The sequence below is a fragment of the Solanum dulcamara genome, chromosome 2 (genome assembly GCF_947179165.1).
Source record: "Solanum dulcamara chromosome 2, daSolDulc1.2, whole genome shotgun sequence".
Classification (NCBI taxonomy): Eukaryota; Viridiplantae; Streptophyta; class Magnoliopsida; order Solanales; family Solanaceae; genus Solanum; species Solanum dulcamara.
The window spans coordinates 79,018,959-79,045,304 of record NC_077238.1 but is presented as its reverse complement, the minus strand read 5'-3'; the positions used below and the strand labels follow the sequence as shown (position 1 = coordinate 79,045,304).

At 33.9% G+C, this 26,346-nt stretch overlaps 3 protein-coding genes across 8 annotated transcripts; 1 reads left to right on the top strand and 2 right to left on the bottom strand.

Moving 5' to 3' along the window:
• Nucleotides 1-1,746: 1,746 nt before the first annotated feature.
• LOC129880907 (ultraviolet-B receptor UVR8) lies at nucleotides 1,747-10,704 on the top strand. 3 transcript variants are annotated; one of them, XM_055955155.1, is made up of 11 exons: nucleotides 1,747-2,127; nucleotides 5,662-5,735; nucleotides 5,818-5,902; nucleotides 6,545-6,627; nucleotides 6,770-6,986; nucleotides 7,140-7,379; nucleotides 7,660-7,703; nucleotides 8,262-8,444; nucleotides 8,764-8,854; nucleotides 9,844-9,887; nucleotides 9,986-10,704. In XM_055955155.1, exons 1-11 carry the CDS (start codon nucleotides 1,905-1,907, stop codon nucleotides 10,106-10,108), a joined length of 1,407 nt encoding a protein of 468 aa, XP_055811130.1. In that variant the 5' UTR covers nucleotides 1,747-1,904; the 3' UTR covers nucleotides 10,109-10,704. The 3 variants fall into 3 exon arrangements, with proteins under 3 accessions (XP_055811130.1, XP_055811129.1, XP_055811128.1); XM_055955154.1 differs by having other exon boundaries at nucleotides 6,545-6,664; nucleotides 6,753-6,986; nucleotides 7,146-7,379; XM_055955153.1 differs by having other exon boundaries at nucleotides 6,545-6,664; nucleotides 6,753-6,986.
• Nucleotides 10,705-12,079: 1,375 nt separating this feature from the next.
• Nucleotides 12,080-16,392, bottom strand: LOC129880906 (CASP-like protein 5B1). The gene is made up of 3 exons (XM_055955152.1): nucleotides 16,015-16,392; nucleotides 14,101-14,233; nucleotides 12,080-12,583 (listed from the first exon to the last, which is right to left on the bottom strand). Exons 1-3 carry the CDS (start codon nucleotides 16,143-16,145, stop codon nucleotides 12,386-12,388), a joined length of 462 nt encoding a protein of 153 aa, XP_055811127.1. The 5' UTR covers nucleotides 16,146-16,392; the 3' UTR covers nucleotides 12,080-12,385.
• Nucleotides 16,393-17,123: 731 nt separating this feature from the next.
• Nucleotides 17,124-24,754, bottom strand: LOC129880905 (uncharacterized). Of its 4 annotated transcripts, none has more exons than XM_055955149.1 (6): nucleotides 24,503-24,754; nucleotides 21,168-21,207; nucleotides 21,004-21,081; nucleotides 19,169-19,334; nucleotides 18,102-18,375; nucleotides 17,124-17,652 (listed from the first exon to the last, which is right to left on the bottom strand). In XM_055955149.1, exons 1-6 carry the CDS (start codon nucleotides 24,554-24,556, stop codon nucleotides 17,461-17,463), a joined length of 804 nt encoding a protein of 267 aa, XP_055811124.1. In that variant the 5' UTR covers nucleotides 24,557-24,754; the 3' UTR covers nucleotides 17,124-17,460. The 4 variants fall into 4 exon arrangements, with proteins under 4 accessions (XP_055811124.1, XP_055811122.1, XP_055811123.1 ...); XM_055955147.1 differs by having other exon boundaries at nucleotides 21,001-21,081; nucleotides 24,503-24,753; XM_055955148.1 differs by having other exon boundaries at nucleotides 21,001-21,078; nucleotides 24,503-24,753.
• Nucleotides 24,755-26,346: the final 1,592 nt, after the last annotated feature.

Below are 26,346 nucleotides of genomic sequence, written 5' to 3'. Positions count from 1 at the left end.
ACGACTATTAATATTAAATATATCTTTAACGTATTAAAAATATCTTAAAAAATGTTGTTCTTTCGCCCATTAGATTAAATTTGCTCCTCCTTTTATGTATTAAGAATTTAACATACTTTTAATGTATTAAAAATGACTAAAACTGCCCTTGACTTTAAAAAAAAAACTAAAAATATGCTCCTTTCAGTCTTTCAATTAGAACCAATTTGCCTCTAACGTGATTTTCAGGCTTAAAATTACCTCTTTATTAACAACAAAATTATATAACATTTATTAAACTTTAAATAAACACATGTTCTTAAATTTATTATATATATATAAATAATTATTAAAAAACTAATAAGATATCTATTTTTATAATCTAAAATCCACAGTCCCACTTTCCCTCGACGTGGCATTAATTTATATGGCAAATATAGTAATTTGCGGTAGGGGCGGTGCTTGACTTTGACTCAGTTATAAATCAAAAAATTACGTAAACAATTTGGACCAGTAAAATCAAACAATTTAAAATAAAAAGAATATAAACTCAAACTAATAAATTTTAAATCATGAATTTACTTTTAATTTTTCAATTTTTTTATATGTATTAGTTTATAATTTTGTTTGGAGTAGAGCCGACCAACTCTATTTGGCGCTAAATTTTTTGGATCTAATCGTGACGATCTAAACGATATTTACCGTCTATATAAAATTCACACATTTTTTTGGATCGCAAAACATGAATTTAAAATTATCTCATTTTTTCTTATGTATTAGTTCATAAATTTTTTAATAAGCATTTGGCCTCAAAGAGTTTTTGGAAAAAAACTTAAAAAGTTATTGAGAACTAGTGTTTGTTCATATAATTTATCTTATTTTACAAATATTTGGCAAACATCTTAAGTTTTCTAGTTCTAGATAAAATTAGAACTTTGGAACTTGGAAAGTTTTAAACATTTAAAAGTTACATCAATCTTTTATATTTTATAAAAACACTCATCATTTATTAATTTTAATTAAATATTTATCTATCAACTTATTCCATCACTTCGTCTCATCTGATTTAGAAATGACAGTTTGTCGGAAAGAGATTGTTGGTACAATGTGAATAATTTAACTGACAAGACTGAGAAAAAATAATAATTTCTTTTTAATTTGATTAATATATTACTCTTGCCCATATTGTTATTTTGTTATTGTTAATTGTTATCAATTATATTATAAGTTTTTTTAAAGAACATGTTCACTATAAAATAATAACACAAACTTATGGATATTTTAAATAATTTTTAGAACCTACAGATACAAAATAATTTTTTTAAAAACTTCATCAAAACTTAAAAAAATTTATGACTTTACCCAAAAATATTTAAAAATTTGGAGCAAAACGACAGCTTAGAATATGATGGAACACTCTGTTTGACCTCAAATTTAGTAGATTCACTCGTGACCGACTTAGTGACCCAATATATTTCGACACATGGCAAAAATGATGATTGATAACCAATAAAAGAAACGACACGTGTCACACAATTAGTGAAACACGGCAGCACAAGCACTCAATGGTCTATGGAAGGTATAGTTTTTGAAAGGCCTGAAATTCCAGAAACTTCCAGGCTACTACTGGTTCTAAATGGCCTAAAAATAGAGGCCAATATCATGCCACGTGTACTTAAATGCCACATCAGCATCCTAACTGGCATCCTTATTGGCTCGAAATTGATTCAGATCTTTCTCTCATAAAAACCTTTAGGTCACATTTCATAATTTTTCACCAACAGAAATACAACAAACGCTGCTCTTCCAAAAAATAAAATAAAATAAAAAAATTAAAAGCAGAAAAATCTGAGAAATTGTTGGTGAACTGAGAGATTGTTGGTGATTATTTTTTTGGGGGGGTGATTTTTGTGGAATTTGTGGGAATGGATGGAAGTGAATTAGGTGAAGGAAGTATGAAAATAGAGGTAATAGAGAAGGAAAAATTAGTGTATATGTGGGGGTATTTACCAGGAGCTATGCCACAGAGGTCGCCGTTGTTGTCTCCGATAATTGTTAGAATTCCACAGCTGGGTATTAGTAATGCAGGAAATTACTCATGGAAGGATGTTTGTGGTGGTGGTTGTGGATTTGCTATGGCTATTTCAGGTGATATTTTTTCTATTTTTGGGTTATTTGATTTTGTATTTTCAATTGAGCGTGTGTTCGTTTGGGTCAGATTATGAGTACCTCGATTAATTTTACGAATATATGTGCTTGTGATGTTTTTGTTGAGACAAATAGCGGGATTATAGTTAGGGTTCGTCTGGATAAGTTTGCGACTACCTCGATTAATTTTTAGGGATACATGTGTTTGTGATGTTTTTGCTGAGAGAAATTGGGGATTATAGTTAGAGTTCGTCTGGGTCAGTTTGTGAGTATCTCGATTAATTTTATGAATACATATGCTTGTGATGTTTTTGTTGAGAGAGTATCTCGATTAATTTTATGTGTTTTTGTTGAGAGAGTACCTCGATTAATTTTATGAATACATGTGCTTGTGATGTTTTTGTTGAGAGAAATTGGGGATTATAGTGAGAGTTCGTCTAGATCAGTTTGCGAGTACCTCGATTAATTTTATGAATACATGTGCTTGTGATGTTTTTGTTGAGAGAAATTGGGGATTATAGTTAGAGTTCGTCTGGGCCAGTTTGCAAGTACCTCGATTAATTTTGTGAATACATGTGTTTGTGATATTTTTGTTGAGAGAAATATGGGATTATAGGTAGAGTTCGTCAGAGTTAGCTGATTAAGAGTGTGTTTAGTATCAATAAGAATATTTTTTTAATTTTCTCATCTTTGGTTGGTTATAAGTTTTGGAAAATTATTTTCTTTGTGAAGAATAATTTCCATACTATGGTGTCTGCTTGAATTATATGCAAATACTTCTGGAATAATATTTCTATTTACATACTATGCACAAGAGAATAAATAAGAAAATCTCTTCTTCTTTTTTCGAGAAAACATTTTCCTTCCTATGAAACACACCTTAAGGGATGAAAATCATTTTGTAAATATGCAGTTACATGAATGAGTGGAACTGTTGAAAATGATAATGAGTAATTGGTGTGGTCGGTAAAATAGTGCTCATAAATATTTTTTCCGTTGTGAAATGACCTAAATGTCCTTGAAATTATTTTTAAAAAAAATATTAATTTGGAAGCATCTTTACATTAAATTGGATGAATGACAAAAATGTAATGCTGAGGCAGTTAGGGGTTTTATTCAAAAAGAGCATTTTGGGGATTATTAAAGCTATTAGGGGTCGTTTGGTTATATTGGAATAAGTTATGCTGGGACAAGTTATTTTGAAATTAGTTATGCTGAGAGTAGTTTTTACGAAAAAGGGTCAAATATACCCTGTACTATTGAAAATAGTTTAAATATACCCTCGTTATGCCTTCGGGCTAAATATACCCCTCATGTTATACTTTCGGTTTAAATATACCCCTTTCATTATACTTTGGTACAAATTCACCCTTAATTTTAACGGAAGAACACTTGAAAATTCAAATTAAATAACTCATTCCCAATTTTAAATATCTGATTTTTTTAGGAATAAATAAAAATTCAAATACTAATTTGAGTTTTTTTTCTTTGAAATGACAATACAGTACTAATATATGAAATGCATTTTATATTGTCATTTCTAAGAAAAAAATTCAAATTAGTACTTGAAAATTTTATTTATTACTAAAAAAATAAGATATTTAAAATTTGAAACGAGCTATTTAATTTTGAGCTTTTCAAGTATTCTTTCGTTAAAATTAAGGACAAATTTGTACTAAAGTATAACAGGAGGGGTATATTTAGCCCAAAAATATAACGAAGGGTATATTTAAACTATTTTCAATAGTACAGGGGTATATTTGACCCTTTTTCGTAGTCTTTATTGCTTGTTTGGTTTGTCATATTCAAAATTATATACATTGCATAATTTTTAAGAATAAGTTGCTTGACCCTTATATATATATATATTTTTTTTTTTTTTACATTTTCTTTGCAAACTTTAGTTATTCATTCATAAAAATAAAATCTCTATCTTGTTTAACTTAAATATTTTTGTGTATGCATTTCCATGATTGTGCCGCGTGTTTTTAAAAATTAAATTTTCATCTTGTTTAACTCTTATTTAGCTTTAAATAAAATTTTCATCTTATTTAACTTAAAAATAAAAAATTCATCTTATTTAGCTTAAAAATAAAACTTTCATTTTAAGTTTATGAAAATAAAAGAAATTTTAGTATTAAAATTATCTATATTTTAAAGTTATCTACATTTTAATTGATATATAAAATATAATTTTTAACTGTGTAATAAACTATTTAATTAAAAATATATAATTTAGGAGTGGAGTGAACATTTTAAGAGAAATCAAAATGTAAATAAATATAAGAATTAGACAAATAAATTCAACTTATAATATATTCATAAATAGAAATTGTATTTATAAAATATAATTCTTTAATGGAAAAATATATTATCATATAAATAGCAATAAATTAAGGTTGTGAATGTTATTATAAATGTTGTCAAAAATTATGTTAATATACATGAATGTAAAAGTGGTGTATAAAAGAGAGTTTAAGGGGGTATTTTTGTTATTTTACACACTTATCTTTGGATAAGTTATCCTGGAATTACTAATCAACTTACAGGCTGGGATAACTTATCGCAGTACTAATTGTTAATTTTGGGATAAGTTATCCCAACCTTTGCAACCAAACAAGGGATTAAAGGGCATTCAAAAATTGTCTCGGGATTTACTCCTCTTATCCATCACACCAAACGACCACTTAGGAGTAAAATACTGAAAAAACTGATCAAACTCAAGTAGTTAAATATTTTAGCTTATTGTATGTTGCTTTGTTTGGCTTTTATCTTGCTGTGATATTTTTCTTTCAATCCTGCTTCAAAAACATTTCTTTTGAGCCAATTGTCTATCAGAAATAACCTCTCTACCCCACAAAAGCACGAATAAGGTTTGCGTGCATTCTACTTTCTCCAGACTCCACTTATGAGACTACACTGGATGGTTGTTTATATAATGGTTATCAAAAAATATTTTTAGCTTATAAACACTTTAGTGTTTACCAAATGTATAGATAAGCCAAAAATGTTTATAATCTGATCATACCATCTTATAGGCTTTACCCAAACAGCCTCTTAGTCATGACTATTATTTGAAACGAAAGTTTGGATTATTTTATAGTATTTCCTCTGCCCTATTTTATGCGACACTTTTCACTTCTCGAAATTCAAACTATGTGAACTTTGATCGACATTTCATAATATATTTTTTTTAATCATATTACCTTTCATATAAGTTTTTAAATAAATATTGAGTTGATCTAATCCAATTTAGCTTCAAAGATTAGTCAAATTGACTCTCGTGAAGCGAAAAGTCCACATGAAGTTGGGATGGGGAAGTAATTGATTGTTTCAACTAAGATTGCTTGGATATGAGAAATTCCTTTAGTTTTCAGTGAATTTATGATGCACTACTTCTTGGTAACTTCATAGTACTAAGTCCTTAGTTGGATTTCAAATAATCATCTTTACGGTTCCCAATCTTGTTATATATGTGCTACTTGACTTACCTAAATTGCAACTACTATGCTGTTTTATACTACTCTTTATCAGATTCTGGGAAGATTATTACATGGGGTTCAACGGATGATTTAGGACAATGCTATGTGACATCAGGGAAACATGGGGTAATTCACTAACTTTGTTTACTCAGCTTAATGACTACTTATATGTGACACATCAAAATTACCTGCAATTTCTTACTTTTAGGAAATTCCAGAGCCTTTTCCCCTTCCTGATGAAATTTCAATGGTAAAAGCCGCAGCGGGTTGGGCACATTGTGTTGCTGTTACAGGTATCCTAAGCAATGTTAATGTTAGTGGTGCTACTAATCTTTGAGCAAAACGAATCTTGTGTATTTTGTGACTTGGGATAATATTCAAATGTGAGAGTATATCTACTTCAACTTCCATTATGTTTTCCTCCTTCACTGGATTTGGGTACTCATAATTTTGCTTAGTTGACAAAGATATAGGATTGACTATGTTACGTGTCTCACATTGCTTGAGGGATGGGTTGTTTGTCACCTCTTGAGCTAGCTTTAAGGATTAAGTTAGGCCTAAAGTGCATTTCTTATCATTTTAGTGTCAAAGCTATCCCTGTTATCGTGTGTCCCGATGTTGGTCCATCATGTTATGTTATCCATGCTCTGGTTGGCAGGGGTTGCGGGGTGTTAAGAGTCCAACATTTCGTTGAGGAATGAGTTGTTCGTCTCCTTGTATGGTCTTGGCAATCGTCACCCCTTCAGCTAACTTTTGAAGTTGAGTTAGGCTCAATGTCCATTTCTTTTCCGATTAGTGAGCTTTGGCCTCTAATATTTGTATATTTGTTCTTACATCATGGTTTATAAGTTCTCTTTTTGTTTGTTTTCATAATCCCTAATTGTAATATGTTTATGGAACCTTGGGATGACATTCTACTCAAACCTTAAATGCAGAAACTGGAGAAGTTTATACATGGGGTTGGAAGGAATGCATTCCTTCTGGAAAGTTTCTTGGGGAGGCAGCAGTAGACAAGGAGGTAAGCGACAGGCATAGTTCATTCCCGGCACAGCAAGGTATCTTTGGAGCTTCACTGTCAGAAAGAAGCACAATCTGCTATTTATATTTTACAGAGTAATATTTTGAAGATTAACTTTATCACAGTAAGCCCTCACTCCCAGGGATCGAGATCCAAGGTTGGAGCACCACCTGGTATAGAGACTAGAGGGGGAGAGGATGGTGCAAAACGTAGACGGGTATCATCAGTGAAGCAACCATCTGAGAGCTCATCCTCAGGTGATGAAGGTCTCTCAGCATTGCCATGTTTAGTCACACTGAATCCAGAGGTACGGATTGTCAGTGTAGCAGCAGGTGGTCGGCATACACTAGCATTATCAGGTAATTTTGTATGTCTTGGATAAACTTCCTTCAACGCATCATACAATTGTCTTTAGGTTCCTGGAGCATCATTTGTGTACATTTCCCTTTATGAACTATACGGTTACATTGTCAAAGATTTTCCAAAGAAGGATAACATTTTTCTTTTTTTAGATATAGGACAAGTGTGGGGTTGGGGCTATGGAGGGGAAGGACAGCTTGGCCTAGGCTCCAGGATTCGAATGGTGTCCTCCCCACATCCTGTGCCATGCATTGATTCTTCTTCTTTGCGGAAGGACAGAGCTATGGGCCTTTCTCATGGATGTACGGGGTCAGAGGGACAAGGCCTCAGAGTTCCTGGGAATTACGTCAAGAGAATTGCCTGTGGGGGTCGACACAGTGCAGTAATTACAGGTTCGTTTTCTAGTTCTTGTGTAGATAACTAGGATATTCAGTCAGTAGGTTATACTAACATTTCAGCACTTTCTTATTACAACGAACATTAGTTATCACCTATCAATGTGTCTACTTCATGTTGAATATGCATGCCCATTCTTCATATGACTGATGTTTTCATTCCTTCTATGTGTTCTCTATTGTTACATTATTATATACAGCTTCCCTCTTGCAGTCCTTTAATTTACTTCTATTATAATTTCTGCTTATAATTTATTGCTGCTGAATTTCAAGGCAGATGCTGGAGCACTGTTAACTTTTGGTTGGGGATTGTATGGACAGGTGAGTTTCCTGGGATCAGTCTATTGCATTGTGAATTTAAGCACTGGAGTTATTTAAAATAAGCTATATTCTTGATGAAACAATAACCACATTTTTTTTCGTGTGTGCGCGCGCGTGTGTACATCCACACTTCCATCGTATGTGTATAAAGTAGAGTAACATATTCCTCGAATGACATTATTTTCTTCTGAACCCAATTGGACTGGACTTGAAGAAATTTGCATCCACTATGTTGTAGCACAATGATCTTTTGAACACTAGACACTTGACCGCAATAATAGTTGCGTATTCTACTTCTTCCACCAGAGAGAATGTGTATATATATATATATATATATATATATATATTGAGTCTGTGAGCTCCTTTTGCCAATGCCTGAAGTTCATTTCGATTTGAGAATTTTCCTAAAGGTGCTATGAACTTGGGAAGGCATGGCAAACTAATGGTAATCGTAGGACCTCCCTACTACAATATATAATCATATGTTCCCTTTTGATGTATTATAAGATTCTTTTATTTATCAAATAGAATAGTAAGCATTGGTGCTGCATTTTTCAGTGTGGTCAAGGGAGTACAGATGATGAGCTAAGTCCCACGTGTGTATCTTCATTACTTGGCATCAGGATAGAAAGTGTAGCAGCAGGGCTCTGGCACACTGTATGTATTTCTGCTGATGGTGATGTATATGCATTTGGAGGGAATCAATTTGGGCAGTTAGGCACTGGCGCCGAGCAGGCTGAGGTACAATTTTGAACTTTTGTTCTTTCCCTCCTATCCAACCCTGGAGCTCTGTTAGTACTGTTACAACTATTAATATAAGAGGCTTTCAAAATCTGGGTAACATATCATACGGTGAAGTGTGGTTTGATTACTTGGAAATACTGGCAAAGTTCTTATTGACCAGGGATTTAATCCTGGTAAGGTTGTCACGACAAACTTTTACATAAGTTCATAGTAGGACGATTACCCCTTCAGTAGCTTTCCTATGGTATGGACTATACCAAGAGTCCTGCAGATCTTTTCCAATCTAGTAGTGAACTTTTACTTTTACCTATATCAGACACTACCTCGGCTCCTGGATGCTCCAAGTTTGGAAAACATGCATGTGAAAGTTGTATCTTGTGGAGCACGCCATACTGCCGTAGTCACAGGTACGGCTCTTATCTGCATCTCAAAAACTTTTCTCCTGCTAGACATACTATGTTTAGACTATCAGAAGCTTCAGTGAATTGATGGGGCTAATCAGACGAAAATTAAGGTGACAATGAGCGTGTCAGTATAGAGTCAAAGGAACTTCAATATTATAGGATACGTGGAAATGTAACGCCCTGATAATTAGTGTAGTGAATATGATAATGGGAAAATGATTTTTGCTGCTGAATTATTTTGGTGAACAGTTTCAGAAACCTCTTTCAAATGCCTATTTCTATGTAGCGGATACCCTGTTTGTCACTATTGTAATTTTTAGGAGTGACCCCTTTCATTGATCAATAGAGTAAAAACTTGATGGGGGTCATACAATGGCACCATAAATTCTTGATGTACATTAAATAAGGACTTGTTATAATTGGACAAGCTTGAACTGCTACAAGGTCCTCAACTAGATTGGCTGAACACGCACAATACCCTTTTTTCCAAAATCTGTTTTCTTTATTATGGTGAATAACTTGGGTTTTAAGCACTAATATCATCATGGTTGACCACTAATATCATCATGTTGACTTACTTGATTTGATATGTAACTATCATAAATATATTGTCGAGGTATCTGAGGGGAAGAGTCTATTGTCATATGGGAAACTCATTTAAGCAATTTCTCCTATAGCCAATATGTGATTGTGGAGGTGTAGAAAACTGTCTTTCTTAAACTGACAGTCAATAAGGCATAAAAGCTTCCATGATTGTTGAAGTGATGTGGTAAAAAACTGAAAGTGCTGGAAAAAGTGGAAAGAAAATGGATGCAGTCACTTTTTTGTAGGTTGGAATAGCTTGCTGTATTATTCTGATGAGCTGCTCAGTTAGCAATCTTCTGGATGAATAGCAACTAACGTCTAACAGTCTGTTCATTCTAGAGCATATTCTTTTTTTGTATGCTTGTTTGTTTAGCTCATCTAACCTTTCTCCTGTTTGTTTTATGAAGGTGATAGCAAAGTGTTCTGCTGGGGGTGGAACAAGTATGGTCAGGTAGCTATAGGTGTTTGCTAGTTTGTTAAGTTCAATTGTTTGGCATTATACAAGTGTTATGGGCTAATGAATAAATGAATTCATTCATCTGTGTGCAGCTTGGACTGGGTGATGTGATCGATCGAAATATTCCATCCCAAGTCTCACTGGATGGTCATATACCGATAAATGTCTCTTGTGGATGGTGGCACACACTTCTACTAGCTGAATCACCTACTTGAACTACTCATCTCTTTTATGCCAATTCACCAGTTTTGTTAGGTTAGGTGCCTTTGGTTCTCTACTTCAAGATAGTTATGTTATATGCATATGGTACATATAGTAGTTTGCTTGCATATACATACTAGCATGGAGCCAATTCTTTAGTTGCAAGAATAAGGTGGTCATCGTCTTCCTACCAAGGCAGCAACATGCAAAGTAAGATCTCGTCTATCGTGCCATGTCAACTTAGGATATAGTGTATATCCTCTTCGCTACTGGATTTTCTTATGTATCGAAGGTACTCTGTATAGCAGCAACTATTATAGCTTCTGGGGGTACTCTTTTCGGGTTCAGATGTCTGTTAGATTGTTGTAATTTATCAGTCTTGTGTCTGTGATGTTGAGAATTTGTGCATATATAATGATGCTTTGAAAATTTGATGGGCAAGTTCCCGTTACTTTTTTCTTATTTTTTCTTTTAGTTGACAGTTTCAGCCAAGTCTTATTGCAGCTTTTTACTGCTGATATTATTTGCATGTATACAATAATGTCTCACAGGCAAGCAAACGTCACTCCACTTGTGAAATTATATTGGGTATGTAGTTTAGGCAAGCAAACACCAGTTACTGTTGAACTTTGAAGTGCACTATAATTAGCCTAGAAAATCCTCCTCCTCCCAATAATATATTGTCGATCTTTTAAGTTTGGTCATTTAATCATTTGTGAATTTTGATTCTTGTATTATTTAGTTAAGCATATTTAACTAGTGGTTGATTAAAATTTGTGTTTTTGCTTCCTTTATAAGGGAGCATATTACATTTTGATTATTCCTACAACTATATTGTTTTCAAATATGAAGTATTAGAACAAATTTAACATTACATATTTGTAATTAAATGGTTTAATAGCTAATACTTCATTACTAGAACAAATTTACATTATATATTGGTATTAAATGGTTTAATAATTGGTAAGCCCCTGCGCAGGGGCTCGGCTCCCGAGCTGATTTACTGTGAAGTTCACAAATCACAAGTATTGGTATTGTTATTTAATTAATTAAAGATTAAATGTATCAAATATCACAAGAATTACAATATGAATTTATCAATACGGAGGAAATAAAAAATGTGATTTCTCTTTCTATAATATGAAAATAGTTTTGTAAGTGCGCTTCAAAAATATAAAAAATATATATTTTTATGTTCTTCAAGAGTTGGAGATCATTAGCCATCTAAACGTTGATCTCCCCTCCTCTCCTACTTATTAGTGATACTATTTAGTAACCACATGTATTCTTATTCTTCATATTGATTTGGTGTATTGCTTCAATTATTTTGTAGCTTACTATTTCTTGTAATTATTCACTGAATGCTCCTCTTTTGAGTTGAGGTCTTTCGAAAACAATTTTGCTATCTCATAAAGGTATGCTTGAATCCTATCATCTTTAGACTCCACTCGTGAAATTACATTGTTGTTTTGGGAGAGAATTTCAATACTTTGTGAGGACTGTTTATTAACCAAACACCAAAAAAGAAAAGTTTTTTATTCTTTTTTTTTTTAAAAAAAAATAAATATCAGAAAGAAAAAAGTTTCTTCTTTGGAAGATTGTACAAAAATAGTTTTCTTGCATCTTTTAGGTAAACAACAATAACATTACCAAGTGTACTTCCACAAGTGGGGTTTGAGGAGGGTGATGTGTACACAACTTTACCTTTACTTTGAAAAGGTAGAGATGTTTTCAATAGATTCTCGACTCAATTAAAGTATATCAAATCAGGTATATAAAAAACTACAATAGAAAAGAAGTGATTGAAATTCTTCTCTTTTTTTAAAAGCAAGCACCACATATGATATGACTAACCTAGAGAACACAAAGTGTTTCTCCACTTGGGCCTAACACCAAAATGCAACATCCAAAATGGTGTGTGTTTTCAAGAAGGGGGAACAGCCCAGTGCACAATTTTATATGTTCATCTTCGATTGATTAGAAAATAACAAGGCAAGGGAATTGGTTTATGAATTAAGATGTCAAAAATCAAATGTCAAAAGCAATGAAAGATAACCTAGAGGGTCTTAAATGACATTATTTCATGAATCCCCATGGCATACACTTTGTATTACATAAACAAAAAAAATGGTTTTAATGAGGAGGCTCATTTCCAGAAATGAGGAACCTCAAAACAAGCCACTAAAGGAAAAACATAGTTACTACTTCCTGTACATAAGTTCTCAAAGTCAATAATATTCACATCGATCACCATATGAAGACGTGGTAGCATGCGGAGAAGGGACCTTTAATCAAGAGGCCGCGAGCCAAAACATGACGCAGGAAGAAATGGCAAGGAAGAACCATGAGAGGAAAGCCAAAGCTACTGAAATTTGAAACATGTGGCAGGATAGCTTAGGATTGGATTTGCACATATTTGTATCTTTAACAATCAAAACTACCACACCGGCTGATGAGCATGCAGCAGCAAGTGATAAAATGCCTGTCACCTGAATCATGATAATATTTACAACATGAATGCAAAATATGCCCAGAAATTACATGCAAAATGATCAGCTATAGTAGTCATATTTAAGCTAAGAGGAGTCTTTTCTTTTTAGATAACCGATTAGTAGTATGCCTAAGATTGCCATAAGACCTTCTCCCTCTTGGAAACTAGCTAATCAAAAGGATTTTACTTCACTTTAAGGAAGTCAATGATCAGCATTATATTGGCTTGTCTAAAACTACCTATGCTGAATGCGTAGAGTATAGGATAATATAGGATGATAATTGAGAGAAGTAGCATTAATGAGGATAACTTAATAATTTCTTTGAATCCAAAAAAACACATGTTTCCTAAAAAAGGTACATGCCACTTCACTCACCATGTGTGGGTTGTAAAATGATCCTCATCATCTTTTGTTGATGAGTTTTTTGTGAATACAAAGTTACCTTTACTCAAAAAAACAAAAGATACATGCCATAACCATTCGTTTGTCATGCATTAATCAAGCTACAATATCCAGAAAACATGTTCACAGTGTATCTTATTCCAGTGGTATGCGTAAACCAATGGTATTAGAAATTTATACACACATTCAGGACAGGGGAACATAGAAATGATGTGTGATGGTAAGTGGAACTTACATTAACCAATAGCCTGTTTTCTATCCCATAATAAATCAATGAAGTTGGCTCTTTTGACTCCAACAAGCTTGATGGAATGGATACAATCTTGGATCTTCATGAGCAATATGAGGTGCTTTTTTCCTTTTTTATTTTTTTTTGGGGAAAAGTGTGACATGACGTGTTAAAGCAAAAAGAGAATACTAGTACAACACACTAAAGATATAAATAAACATATTGAAGAGAAAAAAGGCATTCTCACATTTCATACACAACCCCTATATAGACTGGTTTGCTAGTTTCTACTACTTGTATCTGGTCAAGTGACAAAACTTAGTATCCAAAAATTTACTCTGGCCACCCCCATGATGGTATATTTCATGTAATCCTGATCCTTCTTTACTATGCTTGTCTTAGGAGTTGCTATTGAATTGTTGTGCGCTAAAACAGCTGCTGACACTGTTAACTAGCTTTCAGCCTCCTTATAACTGGAAAAGATGATTCCATCTTTGAATTTAGGAGCTTTCATCAATAAATTCCCATTATACTTAGAAACCGTTTCTAGACTCAGGCACATAAAGTCATCTTTAAGTTATAACAGTTGCATGTATCACCACATACACACATAATTTTTTTTTCTTTTCCTTTGAGCGGGGATGTTGATGTATTTCGAAGTAAGTCCTTATACTGATAAGCTAGAAAAGGAATATATATATATATATATATATATATATATGACACTTCTCACCAAATTGGCGTGAATGCTAAAAGATAAATATAAATAAATATGTATTTAAGAAACAAACAGTGAATCTAGTTTGGTTATCTTAGGTTGCATTGGTAACTTCACACTGATAAGCATCCATTCATAAATAGAAGATAGAAAGGAGAAGATTACCCAATCACCGATTACAAGCAAGCTCAAAAAGACATAATTCCTTAGATCTCTTTTCAATCTTAAGGCATGGATATCCAAGCAGGCAAGTGAGAAGCTCCATAATACTTGCAGCCCCATTGATGCAATTAAATAGCTGAACCAATAAAAATCATGTAGTTGGAGCATGAGCAAAACTATAAGCTTATTGAACAACATAAGAGACAGAAATTACTACATGAAACTGAATGCGTTTCACATGGCAAATTGTCAAAAGCAAAGCAACTTTACTGCTAAGAAAGACCATTCAGCTAGAAAGTCATGATTCGAAAAGAAAATTGATCTGAGAACAGAGCCAACAGATAGTAAAAAGAAAAGAAACAACAGGAAAGTTAATAAACATATTCGAAAATACTACTACTTTCAGAAGCAACTAGTCAGAAATTTAGCCCACAATGGATTTCCAAAGTGTCCAAAAAAAAAAACTATTCAAACCACTCTTTAAAGTACAACGAGAACTGTTACAGATTCTCAGAGGTGTGGCAAAACCTATTGTTGAATTATAGCTAATTGCTAAATCTGGTCCAATAGATGGATATCCTGCTGGACTGATTACTGAAGGCAACTATCGTTACGGAATATAAATGCATTTAATCCATGAAATCAGGCTCTCGTGCAGTCAGAGTCCAAGTTCAAAAACAAATGTGCTTTCCCAATATTTGGAGAGCAAATTATGACTTAACACTTCCTTTAAACTACTTGCAATTTTCCGGTTCCTTTTGGGCAAGACATTCTGGAGAAGCCAAAGACTGGAAACTTCAGCAACTTGGGCTAGAAAACTGAAAGGAGGATATGAATTTGTTGAATGATTATAGAGGAAAAGTTCAGCAACTTGGGCTAGATAAGACATGTTCTCTCATGGTATAATAGCCTAAGGATTATAATTTTTCCTATAAGGTGTGTTTGATATGGAGGAAAATATTTTCAGAAAGATGTTATCAATTTTTCCCATGTTTGATTGATCAAATGTCTTGGAAAATTATTTTCTCTAGGAAAACAAGTTCCTCAAAAATTAGGAAAATGACTTCCCTGGTGGAAGCAAAGAACAAGTTCTAGAAGTGGCATTCCATACTAAATTGCTAATTATCTCCACCCTCAACCCTCCTGCAACCCCCCTCCTTCCCTCCCTCCACCCCCACCTCACAACACCCCGACGCCCAACTCACCCCAACCCCTCATCTCCTTCTACTACCACCCAGCTTTGGAACAATATTTTCTATTTACTTAACAAACACTAAAAAAAATAGGTAAGAATGCCACTAATCAACAATACTTTCTTCCTAGGAAAACATTTCCATCATACCAAACACACTCTAATTCAACAAAACTACCAAAATTTGGCATTATCACCAACATTTATAAAAGTAATGTAATCTTTAGCTCATATTGATTGAATGAAAGTTTAGCGCATTGCTATGTCTGATGAAAATAACTACAAAAGCCTCTTCACCAAGCCAAAGAAAAGAAACCAATGACAAAATGTTTAATACAGCACTAAACTGAAACTGTAAACATCACTTTCACAAATTAAATGCTAAAACTTCCAACAACAACCCAAAGAAAAACTATAAATATGACCCCATTTATATATATATATATATATATATATATATATATATATATATATATATATATATATATATGTATGTGTGTGTGTGTTTGTGTGCCTTTACACACCCATTTCAATCCATTCCAGTTCATTTTGGGTAGGATAATATGTCCGCATACCTTTACTTAGCAGCGTAACTAGAATTTTCACTAAGAGATTTCCAAATATGAAAGAAGTAAATACACATAATAAGCCAAAAGGGGTTCAAAAATTAGTTCATTTTATCAAAAAGGAAAATAACAAAGCAATAAATAAGAGAGAGATAATACCAGAAAGCAGTATAAGTGGCGAAACCATGAGAAGAAGCCATTACAACCATAGAAGAAGCAGCAAATAAAAACTGACACATTCGCAATACCAACCCACTCACTTTCCCTGGACCCCCAAACAATTCCTTCATCTTCTCTAACTATATTCTGACACCCCAAATTTGAAGTTTTGATTATTTACTACAAAATATTTCCATCAAATTCACTGGAAAAGAACCCTAGATCCAATGAAAATTGGGCAAATTGATGAAGATTTTTTTATGCGAATCGACGAAAAAGGAGAAAAAAAGAAATGGAGTTAAAAAGGATATGTTCCTGACCATGACTGGTCGGAGTGATGGTATTTTATTTTCAACACAGAATATTTGGTCTCCTTCCAAAATGTTGGCATTATTATATGGAAAAACCTTACGAGTGAAATTGTTTATAAGCATTTATATTTTATTCTGTATAAAATAATTAATATATAATTTTTTAACGAAAGAGACATCCTCATCACGACGCTAAAGTATATGAAGAATTGGGTTCGACTAAGATCCCTAGAAAAACATACAAGTATTAAATGAAATTGTTGTATTTTACGAAAATCAATTTAATTAAATTAGATAACATTAATTTGATATTTTGAAATAAAAAATTTAGATATATATGAAAAGTTCTATAAATTACAATCTATTTCGTATTAATATGATGAAAAAATATATCTTAAAATACTAATCAAAATTCATATTATTTGACTATTAAAATAAAAATTATGACAACTAAAAAGGAACAAAAGTATATCAATTAGATGTTAGGCTTTGTAATTATTTTATTGTATAATAAATTCATAGATATATTTGTATTGTCACAGAAATACATAACAAGAAGTAAATGGATCTTTAATTGGATAACAATTTTACGTGTATATTAGAAATGTCAAATATTATCTAAGTAATCTACAAGTGCACATCTTTCAGTAAAACATATACTACTAATTATAATATGAGAATAAATTGAATCAAAAATGTACCTATCTCCTAATATGTACACAATTTCTAGTCCTCTTAACTAAAATTTATTAAATTGTGCAAAAACTGAAAAGAAAAAAAAAACTCCAATTTAAAACATGTGGGAAAAGGTAATTTTACTATAAGCATTTGCTCATACATTAGTCTCGTTCATGAAAAAACGTTATCATATACCTATAGACCAAAAATACATGCTCTCCAGATGCAACAGTAAATTACAAAAGGTAGTATTTGTTGAAACCATTAAGACACTTCTCTACAAGTTTCCTCTGTTTGTACTGTCCACTCCTCTTTGCTTCACACAACTATGCAAACCACTGATTAATTGGTACACCAAATACACCAGAAAGGGAAGAAATTTGTCGAGGAAAACAAAACTCGAACTACACTTTTGAAACTGCGAGTTGAGCATACAATTGATAGAGTAACCCGAAACTTAAGAGAAGAACCACATCTTGATAAAGATTGTCAAAGCCGCTTGCAGGGCAAAAGCAGCAACCAGTATAATCATAAGATCATCTGACTGTACATATGTCCTGAGGTTTAAAGCAACGAAACTAGCTGATGTTGTGGCAGCAGCAATTGTGATGGTCCACCTAAGGAACTCGATGGGGATGATCAACAGAAACTGAAAGATGGAGAAGACATAATAGGATCTTAGTGAATACATGTTGCCAAAAATAAAAAAAGGGAATCATTTAATTTTCTACAGAAGTGACAGAAAACCAGCAACTCTCTCCTTTTCATCGGAGATAAAAAAATCAGTCAAACTCCAACATGCAAACAATGCACAAGGTGTAAATATTGTTCTATATATCAACCAGCTAATAAAGCTTAGAAAACTATAACTTATCAAGGTAAAACTGTATTGTTATGGAATCAAGTTATGCTACAACACATTTTATGCATTCGCTTAATAGCACTTCGAGCAGAGAGATGCATTATGGAGAGGTATAAAAGCTGTATGTTTCTAAACCATAGAGGTAGTACAGGAAGGAGGGGGCATTTCCCTTATTATTCTGTCAGCAATACGATTAAAAAGGGTCTGAGTTATCCAGAGAAAAGTTATACACTTACAGAGCTCAGAACTAAAACAAAAAGTGAATATCCCCACAAGCACCAGAAGCGTATCAGGCTAGCACTTATACCCATATACCGATGCAAGAAGTAAAACCCCAACGGCACTAGCAATGCATAACCATATACTGAGCAGGCTGCCACATTCACATAATTGACATCAAAGTTCCAAGAACTATTATTATCGCTCCTTTTGTGCATCAAGTATGTGGCACAGTTCCCAATGGAAGAAAGGACAAATACTAAAGTAGTAGATATCCAGACAAGCCCATAACTGAAATATGCAAGAACAGGAGAAAGAAGAACAATATTAGAAGATGGAGAAATTTAAAAACTCAAATAATTCAAGGAAAGCACACTAATCCCACATTACAAGGAGATACAAGATATTAAACAGAAAAAGAGAAAAAGGACACGCTATTGAATTGCTACTGTACAACATCATATCTAAGAGAATTGGTTCACCAGCAGCTTGAGAGTCTCCAGAACTTAAGCAAAGGTTATTTTGGCTTGATACATCAATAACGTAATGATTTTATGTCTCAGAAGACAAAAACTAATATACCAAATATCCTCATAGAAGAATTAAAAATTTGTACATCAGAACTGCAAGATACAACATAGGACATCAACATGAAGAATTAATCATTATCCTAGAATGAGGAAATATTATACACAATCAAACAGTAAGAATGCGGACAAGGTTTTCCATTGAAACTTCACCTCATGAGAAATATACATGTGATCAGCATCCCGTTTTCTAATAAGTATGTCTTGAGCATCCTATTACAAAGACTAGTTCTTTCACCATAAAGGTCCGTAACAAGATTGAGTTTCACTACCGAAACAGAAGTTTTTTCTGCATCTCTTTTTCAATTTCTTATGAAGGATAATACATATAGATGCATAAGTGTATGTAAATATGGAATATGGGAACTTCTGAATCCTCGTGCTGTTCGAATAAGCTCATACTTCCTCAAACCTAGTTAAATTATCTATATATCAGCAACTGAAAAAACTTAGTTGCTTTATCGCCATGTTTCTACAGTTACATAAGTAGGACTTACAGGTCAGGGTTAGCATCAATCTTGCTGAAGAAATCTCCAGTAGTAGGATTCAATGAACTCATCAATCTGTTCAAGACAAGGTCTGTATCCACGTTAAAATATTCTGTATAAGATGACACGCTAAATACTCCATTCCATTTGTTTGTTGATTGCTGCCCATCTCCTTCTGCATAAATTAGGTAGGCATTACTTGAACTAATGGAAGCTGCACGGCTATTACTTCTGATGTGCTCTATGAATTCGGATTACATAACAAGCATATGCACTCCTTAAAGCATCATAGATGCCTAGCAGTCATTACAAGAAGGTAGGTTTAACAAGTCAAGGTTGGTGAATGCCATATGGCAGAAAGGAAGCCCAAGAAGGACAATAACATAAAAAAGAAAAGGAAGCAACAAAGAAAGGAAAAGATCAATGTCAATCCTTCATGCAGATATGCAGAAGTTAGCTGCAAAAACAGCCTCTTTTTGTATTTTAGACTCCAATTACACGAAACCTAAACTGCAGCCTACCCTTTCCTTAAACAGTGTGATGTTAACAATGGATTCCTCTCTATGGTCTACTAAATGTTACCTAAGTAGATCCCCTCGCTATCACTATATGGACATGTCTCAGAAGTATGAATCTCTCTTTTCTCCTCAATCTTTCAACAGTAAAAACACCACTCAGAATTTACAAATACGCAGTCTGTGCTACTGAAATAAGGGAAGACTTTTTTTAGCAAGAAAAACTTTCAATCGTAGCTCCATCCCTTGAAGGTTTTTCCCTTTTGCCAAATGTGGAATGGATTCACAGATCCTCAGTATGGAACATTACATAGACCAGTAAGTGATATTGTTTCCAAATTAGCTTCTGCGGAACCATAAACAAGAAAGAAATAGTTTCGTGTGACGAATGGTTATTTAAGGGTTTGTTTTCTTTTGGATACATGTTAGTCAAGGTAGTAATAACTCGTAGTTTTATGCACAATAAGTTTATCAACAAATTAAGGAGCAAGATACCATGTTTTTACACACACCCAGAGTCTTTCAGTTCACTTAGGTTGTTTAAGAAAGAAGCCACCATTGCTATATTGTAATACCCAGCTAGAGATATGCTTGAGTTTTCTGATTTCAATTCAACATTTACATTCACTAAAATAAGGACGAAAAAATAGCCTTTGTAGAAAGTTATCTGCACATTTGAAAATACATATACAAATTGCAACACCAAAACACATAAGACTTGTGTCATTGTCCAAGAAATAGAAGATAAAACCGATACTGTAGCAATCACCTAGAGCTTACCACCAGTGGCAGTTATTTCCTGGTCTGTTATAAAACTTCAATCAGAACTCATTAGTCCTATCTTATGTACCATTCTCTCTTTTCATAACTTGTGATGTTTGGCACAATTTCATATAATAACCTAAAACGATCCACAAGTCTCAGAATCAATCCATTAATAGAAATGAAACTTCAAACTCAGAAAAAATGTTTTGCATTGAAGTAGTTCTATTTACATTTTCAACAAATAATATATATTTGCTAAAAAAAATTCAAGTCATACTAACTCTACAAGTCCTCTGCAAGTCTCAAAATCAAATTCATTAAAACCAATTGGACTTCAAACTCATAAATGATGTTTTCTTATTGAATAATTCTATTTGCATTTTTCAAACAAGTAGTTTAATGCATTCATCGTCCCTCCAGGGACATCTGATAAAAAAGTTTAATGCAATCATCATCCACCATCAAAATGACATGCCAGTCATACAAACTTTTTCAGTATTCAGTAAAAGAAATTATTTCATATATCAGGAAGAAGGAAATACAGTATCTTGAAAGACATACCACCTCCAAGAGTTTGATACCCTCTTCCTGCATTTGAACCATTATTTGGAGGAAGCATTGGAGAATTTGCTGCAAGGGCTGCTAACAGCATTAACAGATTAGCATAAGTTTGTTCTTCAAGAGAGCAATCAAAAGAGTTATAACAAATTCCTATTACAGGAGGGTACCTTGTGGTTTATAGCTGTTCTTTTCTTCAGTGACAACTGCCTGTACAATATACAACAACTATAATGTAAAAGAAGTGTCCTAAGCAAATACTAGAGTCAGCTATTAGGTATAGTTGAAATTACTTGACAAACAATCAAAACTGACTCTAGATATGGTTTTTGGGTTTAAACTTTAGACTCCCGGAAAGAATAAATTCCCGAGCCTTGTTGAAGCACTAAAACATAATATTTCAAGGAAGTCAGATCCTTCAAATTAGTAGTCAAATAAAATGCATTCCATTGTAGTTTTATTAAGAGAAAGTTATGAATCCAAGATCCTTTTTTTTTAATCATTTCAATAAAAAGAAGAGAGTCTGCATTCCAAAAAGACTCTTTTATAATACCCCTAACTTTGTGGGGCAGGGAGGTTATTTCTGATAGACCCTTGGATCAAAAGTAGTGTAATCAAAGTAGGATTCAAAGAAAAATAATGGCAGAAAAATAGCAAGATACACAGAGCAAATGATGCGGCAGATAGTAGTGAAATTTTGAGTAATAAGGTACTACACGAATATTAACTAATACTATTGGATAAGGAGAAAATGAGAGAAGGAGATTGACCTCCCTGTTTCTCCCACATAAAAGTATGACAACACTCCGTTACTAACTACCTTTCTACCCTAATCCTCGACCTACATACCTTCATATAGAGAGTTGTGTCCTCAGTAAGCTGAAAATGTGTCATGTCTTGTCTAATCACCTCTCCCCAATTCTTCATCAGCCTATCTCTATCTCTTCTAAATTTGTAAAAGTCGATCTCTCACACTTTCTTACTGGTGCATCTGCACACCTCCCCTTCGCATGTCCGAACCATCTCAATCTCACTTCCCTCATCTTGTTCGTCGCGAAGGCCATTCACTCTCACCTTGTCGTGTATAACTTTGTTCCTAATTTTATCTATCCTAGTATGCCCACATATCCATCTGCGCAACCTCATTTCTACTACCTTCATGTTCTTAACGTGTGCGTTCTTGACTGGCTAGCACTCAACCTCATATGATAGTGTAGGTCTCGCCACTCTATACCTTTAAGCATTGGTGACACATTCTTATCACACGGTACCCCAGACGAGAGCCTCCATTTCACCTACCTTACTTCAATACGATATGTGACATCCTTGTCAATCTTCCCATTTACTTGGATAATAGAGTCAAGATACTTGAAACATCCTCTCTTAGATATGACTTGCGTATCGATCTTCACTTCCACTTTCAATTCATGCACTGCGTCATTGAACTTGCACTCGCGTTCTCTGATTTAGCCCTACTTAACCTAAAACCTTTCGATTCTAAGACCTGTCTCCAAGCTTCCAGCTTATTATTACTCTACAACGCGTCTCATCGATCGATAATATGTCATCTGTGAATAACACACATCATGACACCTCCCCTTGAATATGTCGTGTCAATTCGTCTATCACTAAGGCAAATAGAAAAGGACTAACGGTTGATCCTTATGCAACCTCATCATCTGCGTCTCCTCCCATTGGTCACTACTCTTACACGGGTGTTGGCTTCATCGTGCATGTCCTTAATATCCCTAATATAACTTAAGACACAAGTACACCTTTAGACTCCAAACATCTCCCTAGAAGCCTCCCTAGAAACTTTGTCGTACGTCTTTTCGAGGTCAATGGACATTATATGTAAGTCTCTCTTCCTATCCCCATACCGTTCCATCAGTCTCCCTACAAGGTGCATCCTAACGATGAGGATTCAAAAAATACTATTTCCGAAATCAACTAGTTTGTTCAAGTGCAGCTAGCTCAAACGTGTTAAAAGAATACCCATCTTATGCTTATTTCCTATATTTTCCAATTATTTGTAGTGTCACAAAACAGAAAGAAACAAATCTATTATAACCATTCACAAAAATCCCAATGTAGTTAGAAATTTCAGTACTTAACCAATAATCAATTTCCCAATTGCTTGGTACAATTACGTGAAAATCTACCCTATGTTTTTCCGTTTTATTTTCCCCCTTAGTCCACAGTCGAACATACTTTTACAAAGAAACAAATAATCATAACAACCAATCAATAAACAAGCCTCAATCATGAACTAGTTGGGGATCAACTATGTGGATAAAGAAAATTCAAATGGAAAAATCTCTCTAACACAAAAGGAAACAAATTAATCACAAGAATCAATCAATCAACTATGCCTCACTCCAAACTAGCTAATTATTTCTGCTACATTGAATCCTCAATACCAATTCCACTCTATTTTAATCCATTTAATCGCAACATCGATAATAATTTGTCTTTTAAGGAACACTACTTGTTCTATAAAGGATACTAATTTAACACAATGAACAACTAAAGTCTCAATGTAGCGTAAATCTCAACAAATCATAAATTTCCACTCACATTTAGTATCTATTTTACCATAATACCCATATTAATTGGTGTGTGCTCTCTATAAACTTGGAAAATGATTTGGAAATGAATAGGCTGGGAGGAATCGGATAAGATATTTTATAATCACTCCTTTAGGAAAACAATCAATCAAATCAACTATGCCTCACTCCAAACTAGCAGATTCTGCTACATTGAATCCTCGTCATTACCAATTCCACTCTATCCGCCTCCAATTAATCAAAATATCGATAATAATTTATCTTTTAAGGAAAATTAACTGCTCTATAAACCTAAAGGAAACTAATTTACCACAAAGAGTAACTAAAATCCCAATGTAGTGAAAAATCTCAACAAATAATATATTTCCACACAAAATCAAATATCAATTCCACTCTATTTGAACCCAATTAATCCCAATATCGATAATAATTTGTCTTTTAAGGAACACTAACCGATCTATAAACCTAAAGGATACTACTTTACCACAAAGAGTAACTAAAATCACCAATGTAGTGAAAAATCTCAACAAAACATGCACTTCCACACACAATCAAATACCAATTCCACTCTAATCAAATCCAATTAATTCCAATATCAATAACAATTTGTCTTTTAAGGAACCCTAACCTCTCTATAAACCTAAAAGGGAACTAATTTACCTCAAAGAGTAACTAAAATCCCAATATAGTGAAAAATCTCAACAAATCATGCATTTCCATACACAAACAAATACCAATTTCACTCTATTCAAATCCAATATCAATAATAATTAGTCTTTTAAGGAAAAGTAACCGGTCTATAAACCTAAAGGAAACTAATTAACCACAAAGAGTAACTAAAATCGCCAATGTAGTGAGAATCTCAACGATTCGGAAAAATCCACAAACAAAAAATAAAGTTACAGGAAAAAAAAAAAGCGTAAGTGAAAAGTACATACCGGTACTGAGCCAACAAGGTGACTCGTCGGGAAATTGGTGTAAGAATCGTCCATCGGATTGTATAATGAAAACAAATACGAAGGAGATCGAGGAGACACGATCGTTAATGAGACGAACGGTGAAATTTCCTCTCTGTAATTCGTTTTGGATTACTTAATGAAGAAGCTTTTCGATTAACGAAAATGGAGGAGGAAAGTGACCGGTACGTCTTAACAGCGACGGAGTCGCGCGTGTTTAGCGAACATTTACGTATCAGCGCCATTGAGAATAGATAATGGGCTAAAGACTTGAGCCTTAGAGCACATTACGGCCCATTACTTGATATCTATCTCCACAGGCCCAAATGGACGCTTCGGGAAGTGCACAAATAGCCGATTTTTGTAAGTTTAGCCATTTCAAAATTAACTTTTCGATATATGGGAATGGGATCGAAGTTACAAATTTTTGCATGCCAAACTTTCAACATCTGCACGTGGCTTTCCAAGCATCTGAAAGTTGATTTGCCATGATCAAACTTTCGATATTTATGCTTGAATTTAGACATATGCATTGGAGGCTGAAAGTAGTTTATACCATTAATCTTCATTCCCGCTATTTTTTCAAGCTTTTATAATAATACTTACACGTGATTTGAATTTACGTTTTATTAGATTTGAAATTCAAAATCTATTTCTTCAAATTTGCAAAAATGTTGAATAATTGCAAATAATCCCAGCAACACTCATGTGAGTCCCATATGGTTTAATTTTGTTTTCCTACTTGTTATGTAATTATGTGTTTTACTACAAATAAGAGTTAATTGTTCAAAATTATCTAGTAAAATTATATTTATTTAACAACGGCAACAATAACAATAACAACAACAACAAACCCAGTATAGTCCCACTATGTGGGTCTGGGGAGGGTAAAGTGTACGCAGACCTAACCCCCACCTTGAAAGGTAGGGCGGTTGTTTCCAAAAGACCCTCAGCTCAAGAGAGTTAAAACAAGATAAAAGGTCAGATAAGGACAAGCATATCGAAAATAAGATGAAAACAAGAAATAACAAAAGTGAGAAAGTCATGATAGAATAGTACGGAAAGAAAGATGCATTAACTACTATAAATAAATAAAATAATCAAAGTGCAATGGCCCCACACCTATAAACAACAATACAATGCAGAAATCAAATGACAATAAACAATGAGCAGAACTACAACCACTATGGTGTAAGATTAAGTCACCTAGCATTTTATCCTAATCTGAGTCCTCCACAAAAGAAGTTATAATGCGTTAATGCGCCTACTAATAGAGAAGAATAACGAGACTATGTACTAGCCTTCTACCCTAATGTGGGTCCTCCACACCCTCCTATCTAAAGTCATGTACTCGGTAAGCTGTAACTGCGTCATGTCCTGTCTAATCACCTCTCCCAAATATTTCTTCGGCCTACCCCTACCTCTTCTGAAACCATCCATGGCCAACCTCTCATACCTCCTCACTGGGGCATCTGCGTCTCTCCTTTTTACATGTCCAAACCATCTCAGTCGCAGGCCACTCCTACCTTATCCCGGATAGCCTCATTTCTAATCATGTCGCTCCTGGTATGCCCATACGTCCATATCAACATTCTCATCTCGGCTACTTTCATATTTTGAACGTGAGAGACCTTAATTGGCCAACACTCCGCCCCATATAACATAGCCGGTCTAACCACCACTATGTAGAACTTGCCCTTAAGTTATGGTGGCACCTTCTTGTCATGGAGCACACCGGAAGTGAGCCTCCATTTTATCCATCCTGCCCCAATACGATATATGACATCATCATCAATCTCTCCGCTGCCTTGCATGATAGACCCAAG

What these genes read in the sequence shown, in the direction of transcription:
- LOC129880907 (XM_055955153.1), top strand. Translation starts at nt 1,905, where the DNA reads ATGGATGGAAGTGAATTAGGTGAAGGAAGTATGAAAATAGAGGTAATA. An exon ending in ACATTGTGTTGCTGTTACAG is followed by an intron (nt 5,903 to 6,544) that starts GTATCCTAAGCA and finishes CCTTAAATGCAG; the next exon opens with AAACTGGAGAAGTTTATACA. An exon ending in GTTGGGGATTGTATGGACAG is followed by an intron (nt 7,704 to 8,261) that starts GTGAGTTTCCTG and finishes TGCATTTTTCAG; the next exon opens with TGTGGTCAAGGGAGTACAGA.
- LOC129880906 (XM_055955152.1), bottom strand. Translation starts at nt 16,145, where the DNA reads ATGAAGGAATTGTTTGGGGGTCCAGGGAAAGTGAGTGGGTTGGTATTG. An exon ending in GCCACTTATACTGCTTTCTG is followed by an intron (nt 14,234 to 16,014) that starts GTATTATCTCTC and finishes TTATTGGTTCAG; the next exon opens with CTATTTAATTGCATCAATGG. An exon ending in TGCTTGTAATCGGTGATTGG is followed by an intron (nt 12,584 to 14,100) that starts GTAATCTTCTCC and finishes ATCATGATTCAG; the next exon opens with GTGACAGGCATTTTATCACT.
- LOC129880905 (XM_055955147.1), bottom strand. Translation starts at nt 24,556, where the DNA reads ATGGACGATTCTTACACCAATTTCCCGACGAGTCACCTTGTTGGCTCA. An exon ending in ACCTTGTTGGCTCAGTACCG is followed by an intron (nt 21,208 to 24,502) that starts GTATGTACTTTT and finishes TATATTGTACAG; the next exon opens with GCAGTTGTCACTGAAGAAAA. An exon ending in ATTGATGCTAACCCTGACCT is followed by an intron (nt 18,376 to 19,168) that starts GTAAGTCCTACT and finishes TGCATATTTCAG; the next exon opens with TTATGGGCTTGTCTGGATAT.